This window comes from Coccomyxa subellipsoidea (assembly GCF_000258705.1).
Source record: "Coccomyxa subellipsoidea C-169, whole genome shotgun sequence".
Taxonomy (NCBI): Eukaryota; Viridiplantae; Chlorophyta; class Trebouxiophyceae; family Coccomyxaceae; genus Coccomyxa; species Coccomyxa subellipsoidea.
In genome coordinates, this window is record NW_005178030.1 from 279,921 (window position 1) to 301,303 (window position 21,383).

Below are 21,383 nucleotides of genomic sequence, written 5' to 3' on the forward strand. Positions count from 1 at the left end.
AGGGTGGCTATACAAGATCGGTACTCAGTGACACACCCAGGCTGGCTCTACCCCAGATGGAAAACAAAGTGCATTGCAAGCCCGACCACACAATAAGTTTAATCAATAACCACTTAGCAAAGCTTGCAAGGACAGCTACTGAGGCTGCCCACCCAACCAGATTGGCACCTGGGTATAAAGTCAAGCTGTTGAATCTTGAATTCATGTAGCAGGAAGGTGAATAGTAGGCAAGTTTCACTGTCCTGAGACCGCATTTTCAAGAGCTCTGGTTAGATCCAGCGTGAACAGGCTTTTAGCAAGTTGTCACTTGGCGGCCACAAAGTTCTTGCGTGCCAGCTCAGCACGGTACTTCACTGGCACGCCTGCCTGCTCCAGCTGCTGCAGCTTCTGCTGCCGTATGCCCTGCACAGCCCCCAAACATCCCATTCGGAGCAGTTCGCAGGCCCAGTCTCCATTATTTACTCTGACCGCCAGTTCATGTGAAGCTGCAAGGGTAACAGGAAGCAGCGCCAGCAGCCCTAGCCTTAGGACATACCAGCAGAGACAGGCAACTCAGGCAGAGACAAGAATGGAACGGTGTTCGTACAATCATTTATCAGGCAGGTGCTGTCATTTATTTAGAAGCAACGATCTAAGATTGATCAGCGGGATTGAGGTGATACCTCGATGACTGCTAGGTGCACTGCAGTGGCTTCCCGAGCTCGAGCGCCCTCTTGTTTGGCAACCTCAGCGGCCGCCTGCTTCCGGGCAGCCGCCGCCTGCATCTGCGCACGCAGCTCCGCAGCGTGGCGCAGCTTCGCGGCAGCTTCCTCTCGCGCCTGCACAAGTGCGCAGAAACGCCACTCTGTCGGACTCCAAATCTCGGCGTGTTCCCTGCAGGCCCTTACGCCCTGGCAACAAGGAACCAGCAAGGCCAGAAATATTGTCCTGAAAACACAGGTGCCGCCGCCCACAGGGCTCCTCATGTGAGTTCTTGGCCATTTGCATCCCAACAAACACCACAAATTCTGAGCAAGGCGGACCCCCCTCTGAAGAACACTTGCTCTTCCAGGCTTTGTCACATGTCTCCCCTTCAGACCGCTTGACAATGACTGGACTCGTCAGTCACATATTCTGATTACGTAGTCCCAGGCCTATTATGTCGTCGCACCTTCTGCTGCCGTGTGGCTACGGCCGCGGCCGCCTCGGCACCGATGCGTGCGGCCTCGGCCCGATCGGCCTCAGCGGCGACGGCGGCAGCCGCCGCCTTGCCGGCCGCTTGAGACTCCCTGTTCATGGCGCAAGTTTTAAGAGGGGCCCCCTACTATGCAAGTCGAGGAAAGGCTTGCAAGCTGCAAGAACGGCATGCAAGTTGCGTGTGGCGAAATGCAACAAAGAGAATCTGTAAGAGTTTAATCGAGTACCGGGCAGCGCGCAGGTCCGCGGTAGCCGCCGCCGCGCGGTCGATGTCTGCGCGTTCCTTGGCTCGATACGCCCTCTCGGCAGATTCCTGCCACCTGCGCACAACAGCCCCCAAAAGTTAGCTTGCTACTTTTCCTCTGTGCGAGATCTTGGAAAGCCTGCTGCAAGATCGCAGGCCAAATAATGGTCTCCACATGCCTGCGGCACTGCACCCTGACAGGCCGCTGGTATTGGGTGGGACAAAACAGTCTTGCCTTCACCAGCTTGTTTTCTGTCTATACACAGACAACGCACATGTACAGGCATCAGCCAGTAAGACAACACTACATGATTACTTTGCAAGTTTGCGCACCTCCGAGCGCGCAGTTCGTCGATTTCGGACAGTCGATCGCGCATGCGCTCTTGGGCCGCGCGCAGCCGCGCCGTCTCCAGCTCCTTCTCATGCGCGGCCCGTGCCTTCTCCTCAAGCGCCGCCTGCGCGCCAAATTACCAGTTTCAAAATTTCAAACGCCGCATCACAAGGGGTGCCTTGGCCAATGAATATTCCCACGTGCTCAGACCTGCTGGGCTGCAGAATAACTGCAGAGGTGGCTGGAGGCGCCCTGCAACTATGCTGAATCAGCTTGGGCTTGCCTTTGCTCTCTCGCAAAACTCAGAGCAAGATGACTGCTGGGTGTAACGGGTCAGCATATGCAATCCATATTCTCACGAGCCAATGCCAGTGCTGTTGCTTAAGGCAAACCTGGCATTTCCTTCGGTGAACGCAGCTCATGGCACAACATGCGAGTGATGGGACGAACCGCAATACCATGATGATCGGGTCACCTGCTCGCGGGCAGCCTTCTCTTTGAGGTACGCCGCGATACGGCGGTCCTCGGCCGCCCGCTCGGCCGCCTCCGCCTTCTTGCGCTCCAGCATCTCCGCGTTGCTGGCCGCCACCTGTCACCGCCACATCAGCGCTTTAGTCATGCGGTAACATCAGTCATCGCGCGTGCCCTTCTTGTTAGCCAGACTCCTCCTGTCCTGTCTCAAGCACTGCTGTGTCAAGATATGAGCACCATAACAAGATTATCTGATGCTGACCTGGCGCATGAGCGCGGCTGCGGCCGCGCGTTTCTCGGCAGCAGCCGCCGCCTCTTCGCGCTTGACCTGCTCGGTCTGCCGCGCCACATGCGCCTTCTCCTGCACGATAAAAGGCTCCTTTTCTCAGAGAACAGCCATTGAGGATAGCACGCAATTCTAAAAACGTGCTTCCTTGCGCTGCTGATAAGATGCAAGCCTTAACCTCTCGGAAGACCCTTCTGGATGGCCATCCTCTGTCAGAAATCGTGGAATAACACAAGTCATGATTGCCCCAGGAGAGCACTTAGGACACCTCTGACGTTCCCATTTGCTTTCCCCCACTTAAGCAACTTTTGTCGCCCTTAGGCAACAGCCTGTTGTCCGTTGCATCAGTCTGAAGGTCCTCAGCACTTTTTCAGTGCTCTAGTGTGCTCCAAGGGGGCGGATTGACATGAATTCTTTTGACCAAGAAGTAAGATCCTGGCTCTGCATGCGTACACTTCCTGAGTTGGGTGCATGTGCTTTATAAAGAAGGGTTATGCAAGATGCCCACCTGTTCGTGGCGTGCCTGCTCCTGCTGCGCCGCCAGCTGGCGCTCAACGAGCTGGCGCTCTATTATCGTCGCCCCCCGCCGGCGCTCCTCCAATATCGCCGCGTCCCTTGCCTGAAGAAATGTACCAACCTTCAAAGCAGTAATCTTTGTCTGGCAGCTGGCAGCCACGCCCATGTATTCACGAACTGTTGTGTGCATATTTTGTGCAGTGTGGTGACCGGAACAATGCACCCATGAATGAAAATGTCAGGAAAAGTAAGCAGATGGAAGAATCTTTCAGTGCACTTCCTGACTCGACCAGAATTGAGGTGAAGTTGGTCCATCCGACAAAACTTTGTGATCTTTTCATCATATTGTGTGCTTGGTGTGGTCTCTACTGTGCGTCTTACTACTTAGATATCAGTGGTACTGACAATGTCAGTGGCAGACCTGCTGTACAATGAGCGCGCGCTGCCGAGCTGCTTCCATGGCCGCGTCTGCAGCGCGTTCCTCCTCAGCAGCCTGCCTTTTGCGCTGCTTCTTCTCCTCTACCTGCTGGTCCCTGCACCACAGCATTACCATCTCCTTACTAATTGCTTACAAGGCTGATTACTCGTCAAAGCTCAAGAACGCACCCCTCTTCATGCATGCAGCTAGGGGAAACAAAATTTCAAAGCTGAGGCCCTGTGTGTGCAGTGTTACTGCTTGACTCCTCCAGCTAGATCAAAATGCTCTTACTGCACACGTGGCACTGTTGCTTTTGGGAAACTCTAGATCTGCTTCTGCAGTCCCCTGGCCCTCTGTCACAAGGGGTGAATCTCCATACAAGTGCTTGCTTGACCAGGAATTGCAGACATAAATCGAGGCAACTTGGAAGCTGCTGCGCACCTGCCGGCCATGTGATTGCTGCGCAGGATCATCTGTTTTTTTGCCACTCTGTTGCTGCACACTAAATGAACTTGTAGCTCTGCTACCAAGGGGCACCTGTTAAAGATGCTTGTCAGCCAGTGAGTACGGTCCCGGACAGGCTTGGAAGCTGCCGCGCACCTGACAGCCATGCACTTGCTGTAGAGGACCATCTGGTTCATGCGCTTGGCTTCGTCGGTGGCTTCCAGCTTCGCGGCAGCTGCCTTGCCGCGCACCGCTTCAGCGGCAGCCATACGCAGGCGTTCCACCTCGCTCGGTCCCTCTGCCTCCTGCCTTTGCTGTTCCATCTGCACACATATCTGCCGCGGTCATTTCACAGCAACTGTGCCACCTACTTCATGCTCGAATGCTCATATTTGTGGGTGCAGTCCAAGCCGCCGGGCAGGTCTTGCTCTGCTAGTCAGCACCTGAAAGACATGGGCTGCTCACAGACTTCAGACTTCAGAACACAACCTGATGTTCAGGATTATGCAGAATCACCTTGAAGACTAATCTGCGGCTATTCAACGTCTGTTGAAAATTTTAAAAATAACTTTCACAAGGTGCGTCTGCAGAGAAGCTGGAGACAAAGGTCGCTGGATGTCCTATCCTTTGATGGAATCGCCAGATCCCAGGAAGACCTGACCATTTGTGTTCCCGGATGAATCACAAGCCGGTGCTCAGATTCTTTTACCGCCACACACCAGCCGGGGCCACGATGTATATAATGAGATACGATCTGGAACCTATCTGCAGACAAGCTGCAGGACCTGTCTTGCCCCTTGATAGACCTGCCAGATCAGAGTAAGGTCCAAGCGCTTGTGTCTGCCTGCTTAGAACCGTCTACCGGGCCCCACTAACCGGGGCATACCCAATATCTGGAAGTGTGAGATTAGCTGAGGCACACCTGCTGCATGCGCACCTTGCGCAGCTGCGCGGCCGCGCGCTCGGCCTCCCGGGCCTCAGCCGCGTCACGCCGCGCCGCAGCCACCTCCGCCGCCGTCAGCACCGGCTTGCGCATCCTCTCGATGTCGCTCCTGTGCATGGCCACACTGTACAAAGCGGCACTCCTCCCACAACACGAAGGGTTTATGACGACTTCCCAGGGCGCAGACCAATTCCTTCACATAGTTACAAGGAATCCGATTCGGAAACGCACTGCTTAAGGACGACTTTCTCGTGCGGCACGGCCTTCAGGGCGCCAGACAAGGTTCTAGCGAGCCCTGCGGCCGATTTCCGTCTGGAGCCGAAGAGACTCTCATCGACAGAACTGCTGAGGGCCACCCTTTTGTACCTGTGCAACACAGTGATAGTATGAGATTTAGTTCTGCGAAATTAATTAATCTTTGTTGAATTTGCAGGCTTCGGTGGGTCCGGCATCGCTCACAGTTTCTGAAGCCGACCTCCGCCTCCGCCTGCCCCCGTCCTTCTCTTGCCTTGGCAAGAATTCATAGAACTTATAAACTAGCTTTGATCGGTCCAAGCGAGCTCCCGTAAGCACGCACATCTGCCCGCAACACGGCTTCTCTCCAAGGCTTTCCTTCTAATTTTAGACCCAGAACGAGGAACGCCGTTGAACAGACCGCTACCCTTGATGAAGCTGCTCGACAGCAATCGGCAGTCGGTGTCCCGAAGAAACGCAATCTGTCCAGAAATAGGCTTGAAAGTCTCGTCAAACAAATTTGGAACATCATTTGTGAGAATTCATAACGAAGGGGCAAAGCCTGAGGCACTGCGTTTGTTAGATTAGCTAATTAAGAGCTTACTCGGAAAGGATAAAGCTTCGATAGAGGTATAGTCGTTCCTGCTGAAGGAGGAATTGAACTTCTCTAGTCAGCTTGGTGCTTATCCAGCAAACATTCAGGACGCTTTTGCAGGAAGGGATAAGGAAGTTATACAGTCAGCAGACCTGCCACTGCTTTATTTTGAAGTGTCTGACTTATTCTCTCCTTTCAGCCCTGCTAAAAGGCTCTGCCTTTTAAGCAGAGTTCGATTGATCTCATTGAATTCCCTGACAATATTCGCCAGCTTTTGGAACGTGCCTGATAACCAACTAGTCTAGCTTGGCACACATAGAAGCTGCCCTCCACTATGCCACAGGGCACATATATGCGCCTGGCTCATTGAACGAGTATGATGCAGACACATAGCTCATATCAAGGGCACCTCTTAGAGGCCAGGCTTTCCAGCCTCAGAAGCAGGCCTCCTCAGCACAGGCCGCTGAGGTCATCTGGCGGCAGGCATTGCCCGACCATGCAGCTTCAATACCAACGCACAGGCTCATCACCAACGGTGATCAATAACAGCAGATCTATCCCCAACAATACAGGTATGCCCTTCAAATTAAACCCTTTAACTGCATGTGCCCTGTCACCTTGTATGCCTGTCTTCAGGCACTTCAGCATGTAGGCTTTGCCAATTTGATCTCAATGTCTGCATCGTCATTGCTTAAATGAGACCTGTCTTGGATTCCTGGCACTGCAGAAACTTGTATGGCTGTCTTTAAACAACTTTGCATGTGGCTTTTGCCAGAGGACTTGATCTCCGTGCATTGGCATTGCTTAATTCAAATCTGAATTTTGTTGGATTGCTGGCGCTGCAGTGTCTTCTGTATCAGGCCGCCAGTTCCTTGGGCAGATCACCTCGGCACAGCTACGGCACAGGTCGCAGCTGAGAGCACTGGAGAAGGCGGATGAGGGAGAAGTGGCAGAGGCGCTGCCAGCTCCAGATGGAGTGGATGCAGAGATCCTGCGCTTACTCATCCCTGCCACCCTGGCAGTGTTCCTCGACCCTGCCATGGCCCTCATTGACACAGGTGCTGCCTCCCTATTGCGCCCCAGGCACCACTTCCTTGCTTGATCATATTGGTGTCACTTCAGACCAGGTACATGAGCGTTATAATATCCTTGCCTTGTGTTGGCACAAGATAGACTCATTAACTCATGTGTGGCGGAAAGCAGTAGAAAAAAGAACACAATAGGCAAAGCAGGCTGCTTTCCGATGATCAGAACAGCAGGGAGAGGCCCACAGCAGGCTGAGCTTGTCACTTTGGCTAGAAGAGCGGGAGCAGAGCAGCATTGCAGGAGACAACGAGCTGTTTCTTCTCCAGTTCGAACACTAGACATTGCAAGAGAGGCTGCTGACATGGTGCACTCTGCGCGCAGTTATTGTGGGGCGGCTTGGCATGCACCAGCTGGGAGCGGTTGGCTTGAGCAACATGGTGTTCTTTTTCGTGACCGTCTTCTTTTCATTCCTGCTCGTTGTCACCACTCCCCGCGTCGCCGACGCGCTCGCGATGAACAACCGCCGCGAGGTGTGTTCTGAATGCCTGCAACTGTTTACAAGCTTGCCTTGTCAGTGGGCTTTCTTTTGTGGTTCTGCCTTGGTATGCCATGTGCTTGTGCTGCCGATCCATGCGCTGCAGTTTCAATGTCGCAGTTGTGGCTGCTGTGCTCTTTGCAATCTGTGATGTGCCATGCTTGAGGGTGTACTATGCTAAGCAAGTCACCCAAAGTGGGGCATGAGGTGTGTGCAATAAGCCAGCACGGATAATCTTGAGGCCTCGATAGGAGTTCAACGCCAAGTATACAAAGCATGCATCACAAGTGAGGCTTGAAGCGTGCAACAAGCCAGCACTGAAGGATGATAGGGCTCTGAAAAGATGCCAAAACTCATCCGGTGCATGCAGGCGTCCAAGGCGACGATTCACAATCTGTGGATAGCGGGGGCGATCGGCGCGGGCCTGTCGGCGTTCCTATGGTTTAACGCCCCCAGGCTCATTGGGGGATTCAACCCGACGGCGGCGGTGGCGGCTCTCGCTGTAAGGCACCTGCGCATCCGTTCGCTGGCGTGCCCTGCCGCCCTGCTGCTCTTTGTTGCCAACGGCGCCTTCCGCGGCGCGCGCGATACCAAGTGAGCCCCGCTACATATTTCGTGTGTTCCAATTAAAGTTAAATTTATTGGCCAATCGACATCAGGGCGGTTGGCCTTTGTCACCTCTTGGCTTGGTGAACATATCTAATCAATGCCCCTGAGAGATGGGGTGATGAGCATGAGCAAAAGCAAGGGTGATCAGCAATACCCTCATCAGGGTCGATTGGCCTAGCGGCTGCTGCGGGCGCCACTTGTGTTCCTTGATATGGTTAATCTTGTAGCATGTCCTTTTGCAGTCTTTGTGCAGCTTTGTGGGCCCTGCACTGAACTGGGAGACAGGGCGCAAAGTGTCTTTTCCTTCTGGATAAGAGATTTTCTGTGATACCTGTGGGGTCACATGCTGGGGTGGATGGCGTGTTTAGAGATAATCTCAGGGGAGCAAGAAATTAAGCAGCAGCTGTGTGGTGTTGACACAGGACGCCGCTGGCTGCGGGTGTTGCGCAGAATTTCGTCAACTTGTCTCTGGATCTCGTGCTTGTTTTGGCTCTTGGCGTGGGCGTGGTGAGCCCCTCTGTCGCACACCCCAATGCGCAGTCTGACAGGCGGCTCAGAAGACGTTTTTATGCGATACAGTTTGTCCTCAAGTTTCCAAGTAGTAGTGCTTACCAGTTGTGAGTATGGAGTAGTGCCCCCTCTGGTGCAGCAACCTCCTGCTGGAAGCGAGTCACATATCTCAGATAATGTGCAGTGATCGGCACAGCTGCATGAATCCATCTCGGTCCCCATAAGATTATGTTTTTTGTCTTGTCTCGTTACCTTTGGAGCCTCACATCAAGTGAGCCCTAGTCCATAGACGCGTATTTACTGCTTGTTTCGGTTCAACAGGCCGGTGCGGCGACTGCAGCGACAGCAGCCCAGTACACAGGAGCAGCAGTGATGCTCTACATGATGACGCGCAAAGACTTGCTGGTGCCTGCAGACATGGGCAGCCTCCCGCCGCCCAAGCAGTGGGCAGACACTCTGAAACCTGGCATCCCTTTCGCCTTCTGCATCGCCGCGGTAGTCACCGCTTTACTCACCGCGACTAACCTCGCCACCGGTGCGCCGCATTCCGGCCATAACTTTACTATCCGCATGATGACAGATACATATCCCAATTCGAACTATTCTTTTTTATTATCAGGCTACCCTGCTGCAGTACTTGACAGCACAGCTTATGATCTTTGTTGATCTGGCCTTAATGACCCCGTGCCTTGTCACTTGCCATACAAGGACAGCTCATTTGTCCTTGAACAGCTGCAGCTCTATCGAGGTGATCAGATTGAGGTGTGAAGCTTCAATAGCATCGATCTAAACGCATTGGTGGGGTTGTAGCTGCTCAAGTTGACATACTTTGTGTACTGCCTTCACAGCACAGTACATGCAATCTTTTGACAACAGTCCAGGACAAGTTGTGTGTGATCTTCCTCTGCCATTGCTAAATTGCAGACCTGTCCCCGTCATTGTCTTGACCTGATAGCGACTAGAATTTAGGCGCTTCATGAAGGCCCAACCGCACATAAAAATGCAAAAAGACGGAGGTACAGTGCAAATCTGATTGTTTGTGTGTTGGTGCAGCTTTGGGCCCTGTGGCGTTGGCAGCGCACACGATAGTGAAGCAGATTGTGGATTTTGCCATGGCCATCTTTGGCACCTTCTCCACCGTGGCTCAGTCCCTGGTTGCCACCTGTCTCGGCAAGGTGCGCGCCTGATGATCTTCCGCCCCTGAAATCTGGTGGAAACAACAAACGTTATGTTTTCCCAGCAATTGCAGTGCTGGGCTCCTCAACATATTTTCTGTGCATAGCCACAGCTGCAACTGGCGTTCTGTGGGATTGCAGCAATGCACAGCACTGTGCTGGCATCCTCCGGAACGCCAATTGCTGCTGTTATTATTATTATAGTGTCGGCAAACCCAAAGCCTGAAGGCCATAGGGCATACACACAGAGTGTCTGCAGCCACATCTGTGGGGCCTGAAGGCCTGCTGCTGTGTCTATCTGATGCCTATGCAGGCTAATCTATATTGTGCACACCCAGGGCAGTCATATGCAACTTTAATCCAGATATCCATGCAGTAAGTTGGTGATTTTTTGACAGTACAATGTACAATCACAACAGCACCTTGATCCGTCAGCGCCCTCAACAGTTGGGGATGACTAACAGCAGTTTAAAGACGACTACTGACAGCTGAACACTGCCCGTGCAGGGTGACAAGGCGGAGGCGCAGCGCTATGTGAAGCGGCTGCTGCAGATGGGCGTCAGCGTCGGCTGCGTGACTGCCACCGCCATTTTCCTGGGCCGCAACGTGCTCCCGCAGCTCTTCTCTCCCGACCCCACCGTCATCGCTGCAGCTGCCACCGCGCTGCCGGTTGTCGCCGCCAGCATGGTGCGCGGCTCGAGTCCCGTTTGCAACGTTACTTTCCTTTTTTTCTTTTCCGACCCTGTTCTTACGGGACCCCACCGTGTTCTCGCCGCAGCCGCCGCTGCGCTGCCGGCTGGTCGCCTTCAGCATAGCGAGCGGCTCAAGTCCCGCTTACAACGCTCTCTTTTTACTTTATGTTTCTTGCGGACTATGCCCCCATCACCACAGCCACCACTGCACTGCCAATTGTGGCTGTCAGGCTGGTGCGGCCTAAAGACCCTTGGGGAAAGCTTTTTTTTATACTTTAACTTGCACGGCGCTGCCCATTGTCCCGGTGGGCGCAAAGCAGAACTGCAGCAGAAGATGGCTGGTCTGCAGAAATAAATTTCACACATTTCCGCTTCTGGGGCATCTTGCTCTCTACTCTTATTGGATACATTTGCCATGACTGATACAATCAAACTAATATAAACATTAATAGGACCCGCCACGTCAGATGCTTACATTCTCTGTGCAACTTTTGTGCAGCCGCTGGCGCCATGCGCGCTTTCACTGGAGGGGACAGTTCTGGGAGCGAGCCAGATCACTTGGGTGGGGGGCCGCACGGTGCTGTCGGCCGCGGTGGCACTCGGCTTCTTCTCCCTTGTGGGCTCGCAGGGCTGGGGCCTCCCAGGGGTCTGGGCAGGCATGGTGCTCTTAGTCATCTGCAATGCTCTGCTCGATGCCTGGCTGCTGCTCTCCAAGCACTCGCCCATAGCAATCAAGGAGGCAGCCCTGTGAAGAGGGATGCTCTTGGTGTTCTGGCCTGGAATTGTTCAGATGAGCTTAGTCATCTGCAATGCCCTGGCTGCTGCTCTCCAAGCACTCGCCCATCGCCATCAAGGAGGCAGCCCTGTGGTGTGAGCTTTCGCCTACCTCGAGGAGGCAGCTCATTGAAAGGCGGCTCTTGGTGCGGCTCTTGGTGTTTTGGTTTAGAGTTTTCTGGATGACAATGGAGCATCGGGCGATGGTGCATGGTTGTCTGCAATGCACGGCTGGATGCTCGGCTCCAGCTCTGTCTGAATGAAATTTTGTCGCAACAGAGGAGGCAGCCGGTAAGAAGAGGGTGACTCTTGGGGTTTTGGCCTGGAGTTTGTTGGACAATGGACATGTTTTGGGTGGTGATAGTGTGACTGGAGCCTTGTGAGTGTGCAGAAAAGGGCCTTGGGTGCTTGGGAACATCTGTGGTGGCAGCTTCAAGGTTGGAATATTGAATGATACTTTCCTGCAGTGGTGGACTGGCAATCAGCGTACATTTTTTGTGGGGTGGATATGCGATGCAGAGTGAAGTTTTGGGACAGTGGCAAATGCTGGTTGGCCTACTGCTGCTGGAGAATTGATGCATTTGGGTCGTTTGTGCATGGTATGCAGACCCACCTTTGAAGCCAGTAAGATATTATGGGCCAGGGTGAAATTGTGGGAAAAGAAAGAACAATTCTGCTTCTTTGGGTTCCTGAGTGCATTGTGACATCGCGATCCTTTCTTGTGAGACAAGAACAATTTTGGAAGGATGGATAAGGTACAGTTAAGTAACGGGGTAATATGCAGGTTTGAAGTTGTAAGAGGCACACGCACCTCTGTGTGCCGCGGATTCACTTGTAGGGCTTTTTGTAGCTTTCGTTAGCTTTTTATCAACACTTGCAGCAACGTTTTGTTTCAGTAACCCTGGCACCTTGGTGTTAGCAGCGCTGTTCAGTCAACATTATGATCCTGATCAATCTATTGCGTGCACACTGTGGCAATGCTTGTGTCCAGTTATGCGCAATAACCCATTCAGTATCCTTCAAGCTACCTATGTTGGTGAGCTTGTGCAGCCGCCTTTCCAGTCGCTCGTGTGTGAAGACAGCAACTCCGGAGTCCCCTTCTCAGTCCAAAACCTGCATTAATGTCAAACCTTGTGCATTTCATCTATGAGTCATTCAAGCACATGACGGGCACTGCCATGGCATGCACACATTACATCACCAGTACGTAAAAATTAATGGAGCATATGCAAGCTTGCAAGCTACCCTGGCAGAGCAGAAGGACACCTGGCACCCTTGGCCTAGTCAAGACACGAAAGCAAGCAAGATCGAAGCCCTGGATGCCTTTGATGAGGCAATATGAGCTCACACCATAACCCGTGGAAGCTGGCCGAGCAGCTGACCTCAGCGGGATATCGACACGTGGAAATGAGAGTGGGATCTTGCAGGGCTTTATCTCCTTGCCCGCCACCTCGCAGCATACCTTCGTTATCAGGCGCCATCGTGTGACACATCTACTGCAGGCTGTGGCGGGAGGTGCGCAGTGCCTGGGATTCGAGCAGCACATACCAGCGACCATCCGAGTGTCAGCAGGTCAGCACAAATTTCCTCCCGGAGACTCGGGTCTTAGCATACCAGCAGGTGTGATTTTGTTTTCTTAGAGAGACTGTACTCACAACCCGCCTCTGCTAGCCTTTTGTGATGGGCCTTTCATCTGGCCAGCTTGTCGGAACCTTCGCCGGCACTCAGGCTTATCTTAGGCCTTCGAGAGTTTGTGCGGCAATGTGTGGTCGTTGCCGGTTACAAATTTTGAAATATATGGAGTGATGGCATGATCGATGCCGTCAATACTTGCTGTCTCAAAAGACTGGCAGATAGGCCGTCATTGTCCGGAAGCTGTAACCCTCCAGCACAACAAAGCCTCGCGATTTGCTCGTGTGGGTTTTAAGTGACGTCCTGACAATTTATTTGGTATTGAAGCGTCCGATGCTGCCAGAACTGGGCGAAACCTGCTTTTTTGGCAGGGATCGCTGACTGGGATCAAGCAATGCCTTTCAGCGCTGCACCCTGAAGAGAATAGAGCGAGCCGTTCTTAAGTCCACAGATAAAATGCATTCAGCAACTAGTCAATTACGACTTGCGAAATCGCTGTTGCAGGCCCTCCTCTGGGTTGTAGGCAGTCACGGTGTAAAGTTATGGCATTGTCAGGTAGCCATACTTGTGCAAGCCACCGGGACAACAGCAGGGGTGCGATTGAATAGGTGCATTCCTAGAGAGCGCAACGTGCCCTTTGAATGAGCGCTATGAGCGAAATTGTGTGTGGCTATGCAGGACAAACAGCAAAGCTTCAGGATCACCAGCCACATCCTGCTATTACTGCCAAGGAGCTGAACGGAGGAGATGGCACCACGTGTGAGTGTGTTGGTGCTGCTGGCTGCGTGCCTGCTGGCCGCAGCCGCTGGCAGCGCCGCTGGCGACTTCCAGCAGGGCTCTCGCAAAATGCTTGCTGAGAGATCCGTGATGGGTACGCCCCTGTGCAGCCCTGCTTGGCCTCTGCTGCAGGCCCTGGCCTCTTGTCTGTGGGCGAGCTTGTCAGGCGATAAGCTGGGTTCTCCTTGGGCCTCCAAGGACTCTACACAAACCCAACTCTTACATTGCCATCGCTCTGCAGGGCTGGCATGCTGAACATGGCTTGGCATCGCATGTGCCCGAGCGTGTCAAAGCAGTGTCTTTGCGCGCCCCAAGGCATGCGAGACTCGACCAGCAGACTCAGTTGCTGGGACTGAGCAGGCCTCTGCATGTGCTGCGCAGGTGCACGCAGCCTCTTGGAAGAAGCCAACAACAATAACAACAACAACAACAATGGTGAGGCTGCGAACTGCTGCATTCCACACATCTAATCAGCCTTGTTGGCTGGCATGATGTAATGTTTCTCTCTCTTTATGAGGTTTCACTCCATGGAGCATATTTCCTCGCTGCAAAGCCAAGCGCCCACCATCTGTAAGTCACATTCTTTAGCCAGACACACGCGCACAAAAGCTTCTTGTGAGCAGATGCCCAGTTGTGATCTTAAGATTGCCAAGTTGGCTGGAGGAGCATATTTTTGACTTGCTAGGCCATTGTGTGACAGCGCGTTGTGATCCGGGGTACATGTGCTTATCACCTTTTTCTGACAGCTGAAGTCTGTACTGCTCTGCAGGTGGCGGGGCGGCCAACAACAACAACAACAACAACAACAATGCCGGCGGCGCTGCAGCAAACAACAGTGCGATCCTACACCCTCTGATTCTTTGTGCAATGCAGATTGCTGGTTGCCTGTGCCTTGGCCTATTCTATTTGAAAGAGCCTGTTTCTTATGCCTATGTTTTCCGCTGTATTGTGGGAGCTTTTAAACCTGTGTGTATCTGGTGTGGCTTGCTGTGACTTGGGCATGCATGATAACTGTGTCTCTATGTTCAGACAACAACAATAACAACAACGGCGGAGGCGCAGCAAACAACAACAACAACAATAACAACAATGCCGGAGGGGCGGCAAACAACAATAACAACAACAACAACGGCGGTGTGTCATGCACTTGCGAAGTAGCCAGTGATCTGAGTGTGCAGATGCCAGTCCAGATGTGTGCATTGCTGAGTGTCTTTTGCCGAAACCCATGTCTCTGTTCCTCTGTTGCTTTCCTCTGTTGCTTCGAATTTGCATTCAATCCATCCAGGGGGCTTTTCTGCTCTGCCTCGACCCTGGGTCTTTGGTGTTGTGCAGGCGGAGGAGCTGTCGTGGCCAACAACAACAATAACAACAACGCCGCCGTTGGTAAATTCCCCTCCTGACCCCTGAAGACCCCAATCCGATTTACAAATTCAAAATCCGCCCTTGCCGGTAATTTTGCAGAAGCATGCTGAAATGAACCGTCCATCTTCAGTGACCGTGCCAAAATTGACCTTCAGCACCATGAGATGGTTGGGCGAGAGCTGACAAGCTTGACTGGATCTCCTCTGTTGAGACGGCCCACATTGCACCTCTGTCTCCATCATTCAGACAAAAAAAGAGATGTCACTAAACTTTGGTTGTGTTTGTGCAGCTGCACCGTTGTGTGACATCAACGGTGCCGACTGCTGCGCGGACCGGGTGAGATTTTCCCCTTCCTTAACCCCTTCCTCAATCAGGAAGTCAAGACACAGCTTAAACCCCAATTCAGACTAGCATCAACAGCATTGTTCCTTGCGCTGAAAGTGCAGTCCCAACTCATGCCGAACAGAACTGTAAAGGACACCCAAATCGTGGCTCTGTTTCTTCCGGCACATGCAGCTATCGCTCCCTGACATCCTCTGGCTCGAGTTAGTAATCCAAATCTGGTTCTAAGAGCATTGTTTCTATTCTCTGCAGGGCCTCAACTCCCGTCTGGTGCCCAACACTGTTGACCAATCGCTGGAAGCGATTGCCATTGCGCAGTTCAACTCTATCCCGGCAGGCGGCGGATTCGCAGTCACACCCTCCGTTAACGGTGAGCAGCAAGATCAACATGACTTAAAAGGAAGATTGGAAGCTCCGCAAAACACTATGCGTGCAGAAGAGCCGAAGGGCTCCCCAGAAAATGCAATGAGTCCGAGATTGAACAGCGCTTACTCACAACTCAGCCCTTGTGAGGCAGATCCGTGCGTGTGTGAGCCACAAGCTGCCGGGTGGCTTCCAAGATGACAGATAACCCTGCTTTGTCAGGGACCACACAGTGAACACATTGTGCAGATTTCTCACGCACTGGTGGTGCTGCATTCTGCACATGCCTTGCTTGGGAAGTTGTCCTGGGACTTCTCCTTTTCAGAGTGGATTGCATACCTTCTGTGCGGCCATGTCAGCAGCGCTTGCCGCTCACAATTTTTCGGAGATAATACAGTTGATTTGCAGCCATGGTACCTTGTATGCCTTGTTACCTTGTATGCCTTATTATGCGAGTCTATCTCCAGGGTCACAAAACCAAGGTATCAGGTAGGAAGACAGAAATGCTGAATTACAGTGTCATGCGTGTGGCTGACAGGCGCGCTGGCAACCACTGGGCAGACGCGGGTGCAGAAGGATGCGCAGGGAGCCGGCGAGGCTTTCAGGAACGCTATCATATCCCTCAATCGGCCTTCCCTCGCTCAGGGGGCGCGACACACCTTCCGCAACGGCGCCCAAGTCTGCATCCCCAATGTCTTCGGCCCCGCCGGTGCGCGTTCCCTCCGCCTGATACTGTAAAGAGTCCTAGTGGGGATTGCTTGGTCATGCCCGGATCGAAGCAAACCTGTCACACGGCCAGACAGTCGCAAAGAGCGTGTATAACTGGCAAGACCGGACAGATGTGCCTGGCTTGGTCTGATGACTGTAGCCCGGCGGTGTATCTGTATCAAAGCATTTTTTGGGGTCTGTATATTATCGAAAACCTTAGGGGCATGCTTGATAGGTCTTCCCATGTGTTGTCAGCTGTCAGGTCACATGCCGATGGTGTGTGGTTCAAGAGGTCTTGCACACATTTCTAGGCATCTGCTGCAGCACATGTGACTAATCAAGCTGAGGTGACTTGCGCACAGTTTCTGGAGGGAACGTTGGCGCAGCCGCGCTCCTGACACCGGCAGCCAACAACAACAATAACAACAACAACGCCGGTGCGTGACACTTTCCCCTAATCATGTCAATGGACATTGCTTTCTCTGCGTGAGTGCATGCGCTGCCCAATAAATGGTTTCTCCTGTGTCTGGGAGAACAAAAAACATAGTAGCATACTTGTAGCCTGAAAGCTGGGGTAAGTCTCTAGGAGGGTGCTAGTTTGCTTGAGAAATAAGGAATGCGCCTGCGTTGGCTCAAATAAATTCAGGGTGCTGATTCTTGAAGCGTGCGCATCTTAGCTGCATGGAATGCTTTGTGCAGGTGCTGCAGCAAACAACAACAATAACAACAACAACGGTGCGTTCTGCAAATTTTAACAATGCAACATGAACGCATGCGTGGTGTTGCCAATGAAACCTTGCGATGGAAGGAATGACAAATACAAAGCCCTCGTTGTTTCTTTGATATGCCCCTTGGCATCTAAGAGTCTTATAATGTTGGAGTTGGCTGTATGCTCAGGACTGACGGTTCCAGTCTGAGCATTGAGCACTCAGATCAGCTGCTGTTGCTTGCACTTCCTTCAAAAGGACTGTGGTCTTTTCTGTGTCGTGTGTGGCTGACCTGATCTCGGCTGCGCAGGTGGTGGAGCAGCAGCCAACAACAATAACAACAACAACAACGGTGGAGGCGCGGCAAACAACAGTGTGTCCTTATGCCTTATACTTTGCACTGTCACCTTTCTGCAAATTGACCTTGCTAATCGCAGCTAGGCCTCGACCAAGTGTGATGCAGGATTTAGCTAGTCTTTGGCGTCTCCAATGGACGCTCGGAACCTGAAACAGAGACTGTACAGCGTATGTCTACTGTGAATACAGAGTGTGCTTGCGATGACAAATGTGTCTCTGTGTGCAGACAACAACAACAACAACGGCGGTGGCGCAGCTAACAACAGTGCGTGCCCTTTTTCCGATCAGACAAACTCTGGCTGCTTTTTCAGGGGTCTGCTGGCCCTGTGTTGCACTCTTCTTGCACTCCTGCAGACAATGCCGCCGTGTTTTTTTTGTCCTTCACGTCCGATTATTTTGCAACACATGCACCTCTTTTACATCTTGTGTGCGTGTGCAGACAACAACAACAACAACGGAGGAGGCGCGGCCAACAACAGTGCGTGCCTCTTGCTTGACCCCCCTTTAAGTCCAGTATCCTTGCGCTGCATTGGTCTTGAGTCTTTCTGGCTGTCCTCAAGCAAGCTTCATGAGTGATGATTGAAGATTGCACGGTCTTGCTTGATGCTGGCTGACCACTTGTGTGTGTGTCTTTGCACAGACAACAGTAACAACAACAACGCCGGAGGAGCGGCGAACAACAACAATAACAACAACAACAATGCTGGCGGAGCAGCAAACAACAGTGCGTCCCTTTACAGGCCTCGCCTTCTTGAGTGAATCTGCAATGTCTGTCCCGACAGAACCGCCCTGACTTGCTGCCTTCTGTGTAGTAATAGTCCCTGGGCTGATTTGAGTTGGTAAACTTTGCAGACAACAACAACAACAATAACGCTGGTGGCGCTGCTGCGAACAACGACAATAACAACAACAACGCCGGCGGCGCAGCAGCAAACAACAGTGAGCACCTTTCCTCTTTTGTTTGCAACTGATATTGCTCCCTGCCCTGGAAAGGGCGGCCTTTGCACGGTGGGTTTGAGAGCTACATTACTGCAAGCACATTCTGGGAGTATTGATCTGATCTGCTCAGCTGAGGGCAGATTGAGAGCATTGCCACGGCTTTACCCAACCTGGTCCATACTTGTCATTTGTGCTGTGCTTGTGCAGTTCCTCCTTTTGCTTGAGCAGAAATGTGAGTAATGACCAGGCACTTTCCTGGTGGTTGTAGCGGCCCTTGCAATCAATGATGTGTAATCAAGATGCTGATCATAGTTGTTCTTGCTCTTACAGACAACAACAACAACAATGGAGGCGCCGCAGCAAACAACAGTGCGCCACTTCACATGCTTGGTCTTGCCAGCTGTCCTGCCGTTTGTCCAAAATTTTGCATGCGTTCTTCTGTTTGTTGTGTGTTTCAGAAGCTTTGTGGCATGTAGTGTGATTGATTGGTTTGTGGTACCATGGCTCGTGATGATGCACACGTGACAGTCATAGGCTCATGCTCAGGCAATCTTCTTGACTGACTGTGTGTCTTTGTGCAGACAACAACAACAACAACAACGGAGGCGAGGCAAACAACAACAGTGCGTTCTCTTTTCCACCCAAGTGGAACAGCCCCCTCTCCATTCGTGTGGCACTATAGCACAATGCGATTCTGGGAGGAATTTGTAGATGGGATCCTTGTCTTTTTGGGTGCTGCTCCCCGTCACATGTGTTTAGGAGGGGATTGCACTCATCTTGATATTGGTATCTTCAATACCAGATCGTTTTGGGATTTTGCAGCGCCGATCTGATGGTGTGTGTATGTGGTGCGTGCGTTTGCAGACAACAACAATAACAACGGTGGCAACGGGGCAAACAACAACAGTGTGTTGCTATCCCGACTCGATTGTTTTGTCTTCTGCGTGACATTTATGAGTGACACTGCTTTCTGGCATTTGCAGCGCCTGCATTTAGCGTTTGCCGTATATTCTGATCTGCACTGCTGTTTAAGTAGGCATCAATTCCTGCGCCAGTGCGTCGAGAGCTGATTGCTGTTTGTGTGTGTGTGCTCAGACAACAATAACAACAACAACGCCAATGCCGCAAACAACAACAGTGTGTTTCCGACCCAGTCCCAATGAACACTTTGCCTTTTGGCTTGCTTCAGCTTGGACAAACTTGAATTTGATCCTGTGCCTGCATTTAGGAAATGCAATACTACTCGACCCCTGTTTCAATAGGGGTCGAGTATTTGCATGGTGCACTTAGCGCCAGTAGTTACCATCTCACAGGGGCTTTTCTGGCCTTTTGGAAATGCCTGGCTGCAGAGCGTCTATCCTGCTTTCTGAGCCTAAGTACCTGATTTTTGGCGGGACTTGGGGAGTTCATTTAGCGCCCCTTGATGCCTTTTTGGGACCCTTTTTGGGACCGTCCGTGCAGCAGAGAAGCTGAAGTGAAGCCACGTGAAGCTGATGTACAAATGTGTTCTTGTGCAGACAACAACAACAACCAGGGGTGAGCGGAGATCTAGCGGCGAGCTGAGGGGCATCCATCGAGTACATCTCATCTGATATAAAGCGTCTAAATCAAAACAATTATTTTTGGAGGAGCAGCGATGGTTATTCTGGACTGTAGCCCCTGCGGGTGCATTGCGCGAAAGACAAGTATCACGCACAAGACTGCTGTACACAGTGCTGGCGCCGACAAAGTATTTTGGGCACTTCTCACAACCGCCCCAGGACTGTGCAGATGCTTTTGATACTGGAAGTATCACGAATATACATGTGCCAGGTTCATTGGTGGGCGGCTTTGCCGCCTGCGCAATCAACTGATACTGTTTCTGGTGGTGTGTGCCAGAAATAACATTGCAATACTGCGGTTTTTGCTTCCTTGCTTCGGAGTGGCGCTAATTTCACAGTTGCAGACCGCAATCCTTGGGGACAAAATTCACACTCCCACTCCCATCCTGGGACATCCTTCTGGTGACTGTGCTTGTTGGCTTGGATTTATGTTGTCTAGCGCCTAGTATCAGACCCGAAAGTTTTTTCAGTCACTTCCATGTGAGTTTTTGAGCAAACCCCAAAGTGTGCTTGCTGCTGTAAATGGCTATGTCCTACCAAAATACCCATAATAGCGCTGACAGATAAAATCAATTTGGGCCGTGACACACCTGCATGAAATTCTTTGCTTGCTCACATTCTGATGTTTAACTCTGTATGTCTTCTTAATGCTGTGAAAATATGAAATTGCCACCTTCACTCAGGGCTCTGGGCTCTCTGCAAATGCGTATAAATCCTCCGGCATTCTCATCTTCTCGTTTCACCCCGTGCGTTGCTTTCAGGCAGAGCTATCAGCTCTGGTAGAAGCTTGCCTGGACACTGGCTGCTTCTAGTAAAGAGACTCGTTCCCACTGTCGTAGACCAGAGATGAGCCATCATCATCATCCGTATCGGAATTCGCATCCTCATACATCTCAGAGTCAGACCAGAGCTCGGCCATCTTCATACATATCAGAGCTGTCACACCCGCTGACTTCCTCTGGGGAGAGACTGGACGCACAGAACCGACAGCACTTGCTAAGGCACTCCAAGCAGCAGCCACAGAAACAGCGCCGCTCCCAATTGGCTGGGAACACTGACGGGCCCATCCAAATGCGCGTGAGCTTCTCTTCGGCGGACCACTTGCGCATGAGCATTTTCCCACAAACGGCCAGGCACGCCTTGAAGTGCACCATAGGACCGTGCTTCAGCCGGTTGCCATAGAAGACCTCAAAGGACAGGAGCGTCTTTGCACTTGCCCTGGCGTGGTCAAATGCCAGGCACAGAGACCCGCCGCAGCGCAGATGCGCCCTCTGCAGGCTCTGAACGTTTGGGATAGTGATGCACAAGTCGCCTGCCACCTGTAGAGCAAGGACCAAAAAATGAAGTAATAAAAAAGGATTGTTATTATCAGTAATAGTAGTACACATCTTTGAAAGGCAAGGTGTGTCCTGCAGACAAGCTACGCTTTAAGGCTGCCACAATCCTACCCCTTGTTGGACTCGCCAGATCCAAGCAAGACCCAATCAGCCGTGGGCACGGTGCTCAATTTATACCGCCCCCCGCCAGTCGGGGCCAAGAGAAAAAAGAATGAAGACTTCAAGCAGGGCGGAGGGAAGAAAGGAAGAGTACACATCATGATCAGCAGGATATGTCAT

The 21,383-nt window shown here is 52.1% G+C and overlaps 3 protein-coding genes across 3 annotated transcripts; 2 read left to right on the plus strand and 1 right to left on the minus strand.

The window, feature by feature from the left end:
• Positions 1-303: 303 nt before the first annotated feature.
• COCSUDRAFT_43395 (hypothetical protein) lies at positions 304-4,946 on the minus strand (the record flags this gene model as incomplete). The annotated part of the gene is made up of 11 exons (XM_005645521.1): positions 304-402; positions 663-818; positions 1,151-1,268; positions 1,404-1,496; positions 1,754-1,875; positions 2,227-2,340; positions 2,485-2,583; positions 3,017-3,127; positions 3,446-3,557; positions 4,043-4,209; positions 4,824-4,946. The coding sequence occupies 11 exons, from the start codon at positions 4,944-4,946 to the stop codon at positions 304-306; spliced, it is 1,314 nt and encodes a 437-aa protein (XP_005645578.1).
• Positions 4,947-6,154: 1,208 nt separating this feature from the next.
• Positions 6,155-10,956, plus strand: COCSUDRAFT_56955 (MATE efflux family protein; the record flags this gene model as incomplete). Its single annotated transcript, XM_005645522.1, has 9 exons — positions 6,155-6,230; positions 6,519-6,716; positions 7,066-7,214; positions 7,590-7,813; positions 8,251-8,335; positions 8,660-8,873; positions 9,392-9,513; positions 10,021-10,200; positions 10,705-10,956. 9 exons carry the CDS (start codon positions 6,155-6,157, stop codon positions 10,954-10,956), a joined length of 1,500 nt encoding a protein of 499 aa, XP_005645579.1.
• Positions 10,957-13,358: 2,402 nt separating this feature from the next.
• On the plus strand, positions 13,359-19,706 carry COCSUDRAFT_56956 (hypothetical protein; the record flags this gene model as incomplete). Its single annotated transcript, XM_005645523.1, has 20 exons — positions 13,359-13,482; positions 13,770-13,823; positions 14,158-14,223; positions 14,418-14,522; positions 14,721-14,771; positions 15,040-15,086; positions 15,345-15,462; positions 15,994-16,164; positions 16,526-16,600; positions 16,863-16,898; positions 17,181-17,243; positions 17,454-17,492; positions 17,667-17,705; positions 17,868-17,951; positions 18,080-18,166; positions 18,497-18,535; positions 18,748-18,789; positions 19,031-19,072; positions 19,262-19,303; positions 19,684-19,706. The coding sequence occupies 20 exons, from the start codon at positions 13,359-13,361 to the stop codon at positions 19,704-19,706; spliced, it is 1,347 nt and encodes a 448-aa protein (XP_005645580.1).
• Positions 19,707-21,383: the final 1,677 nt, after the last annotated feature.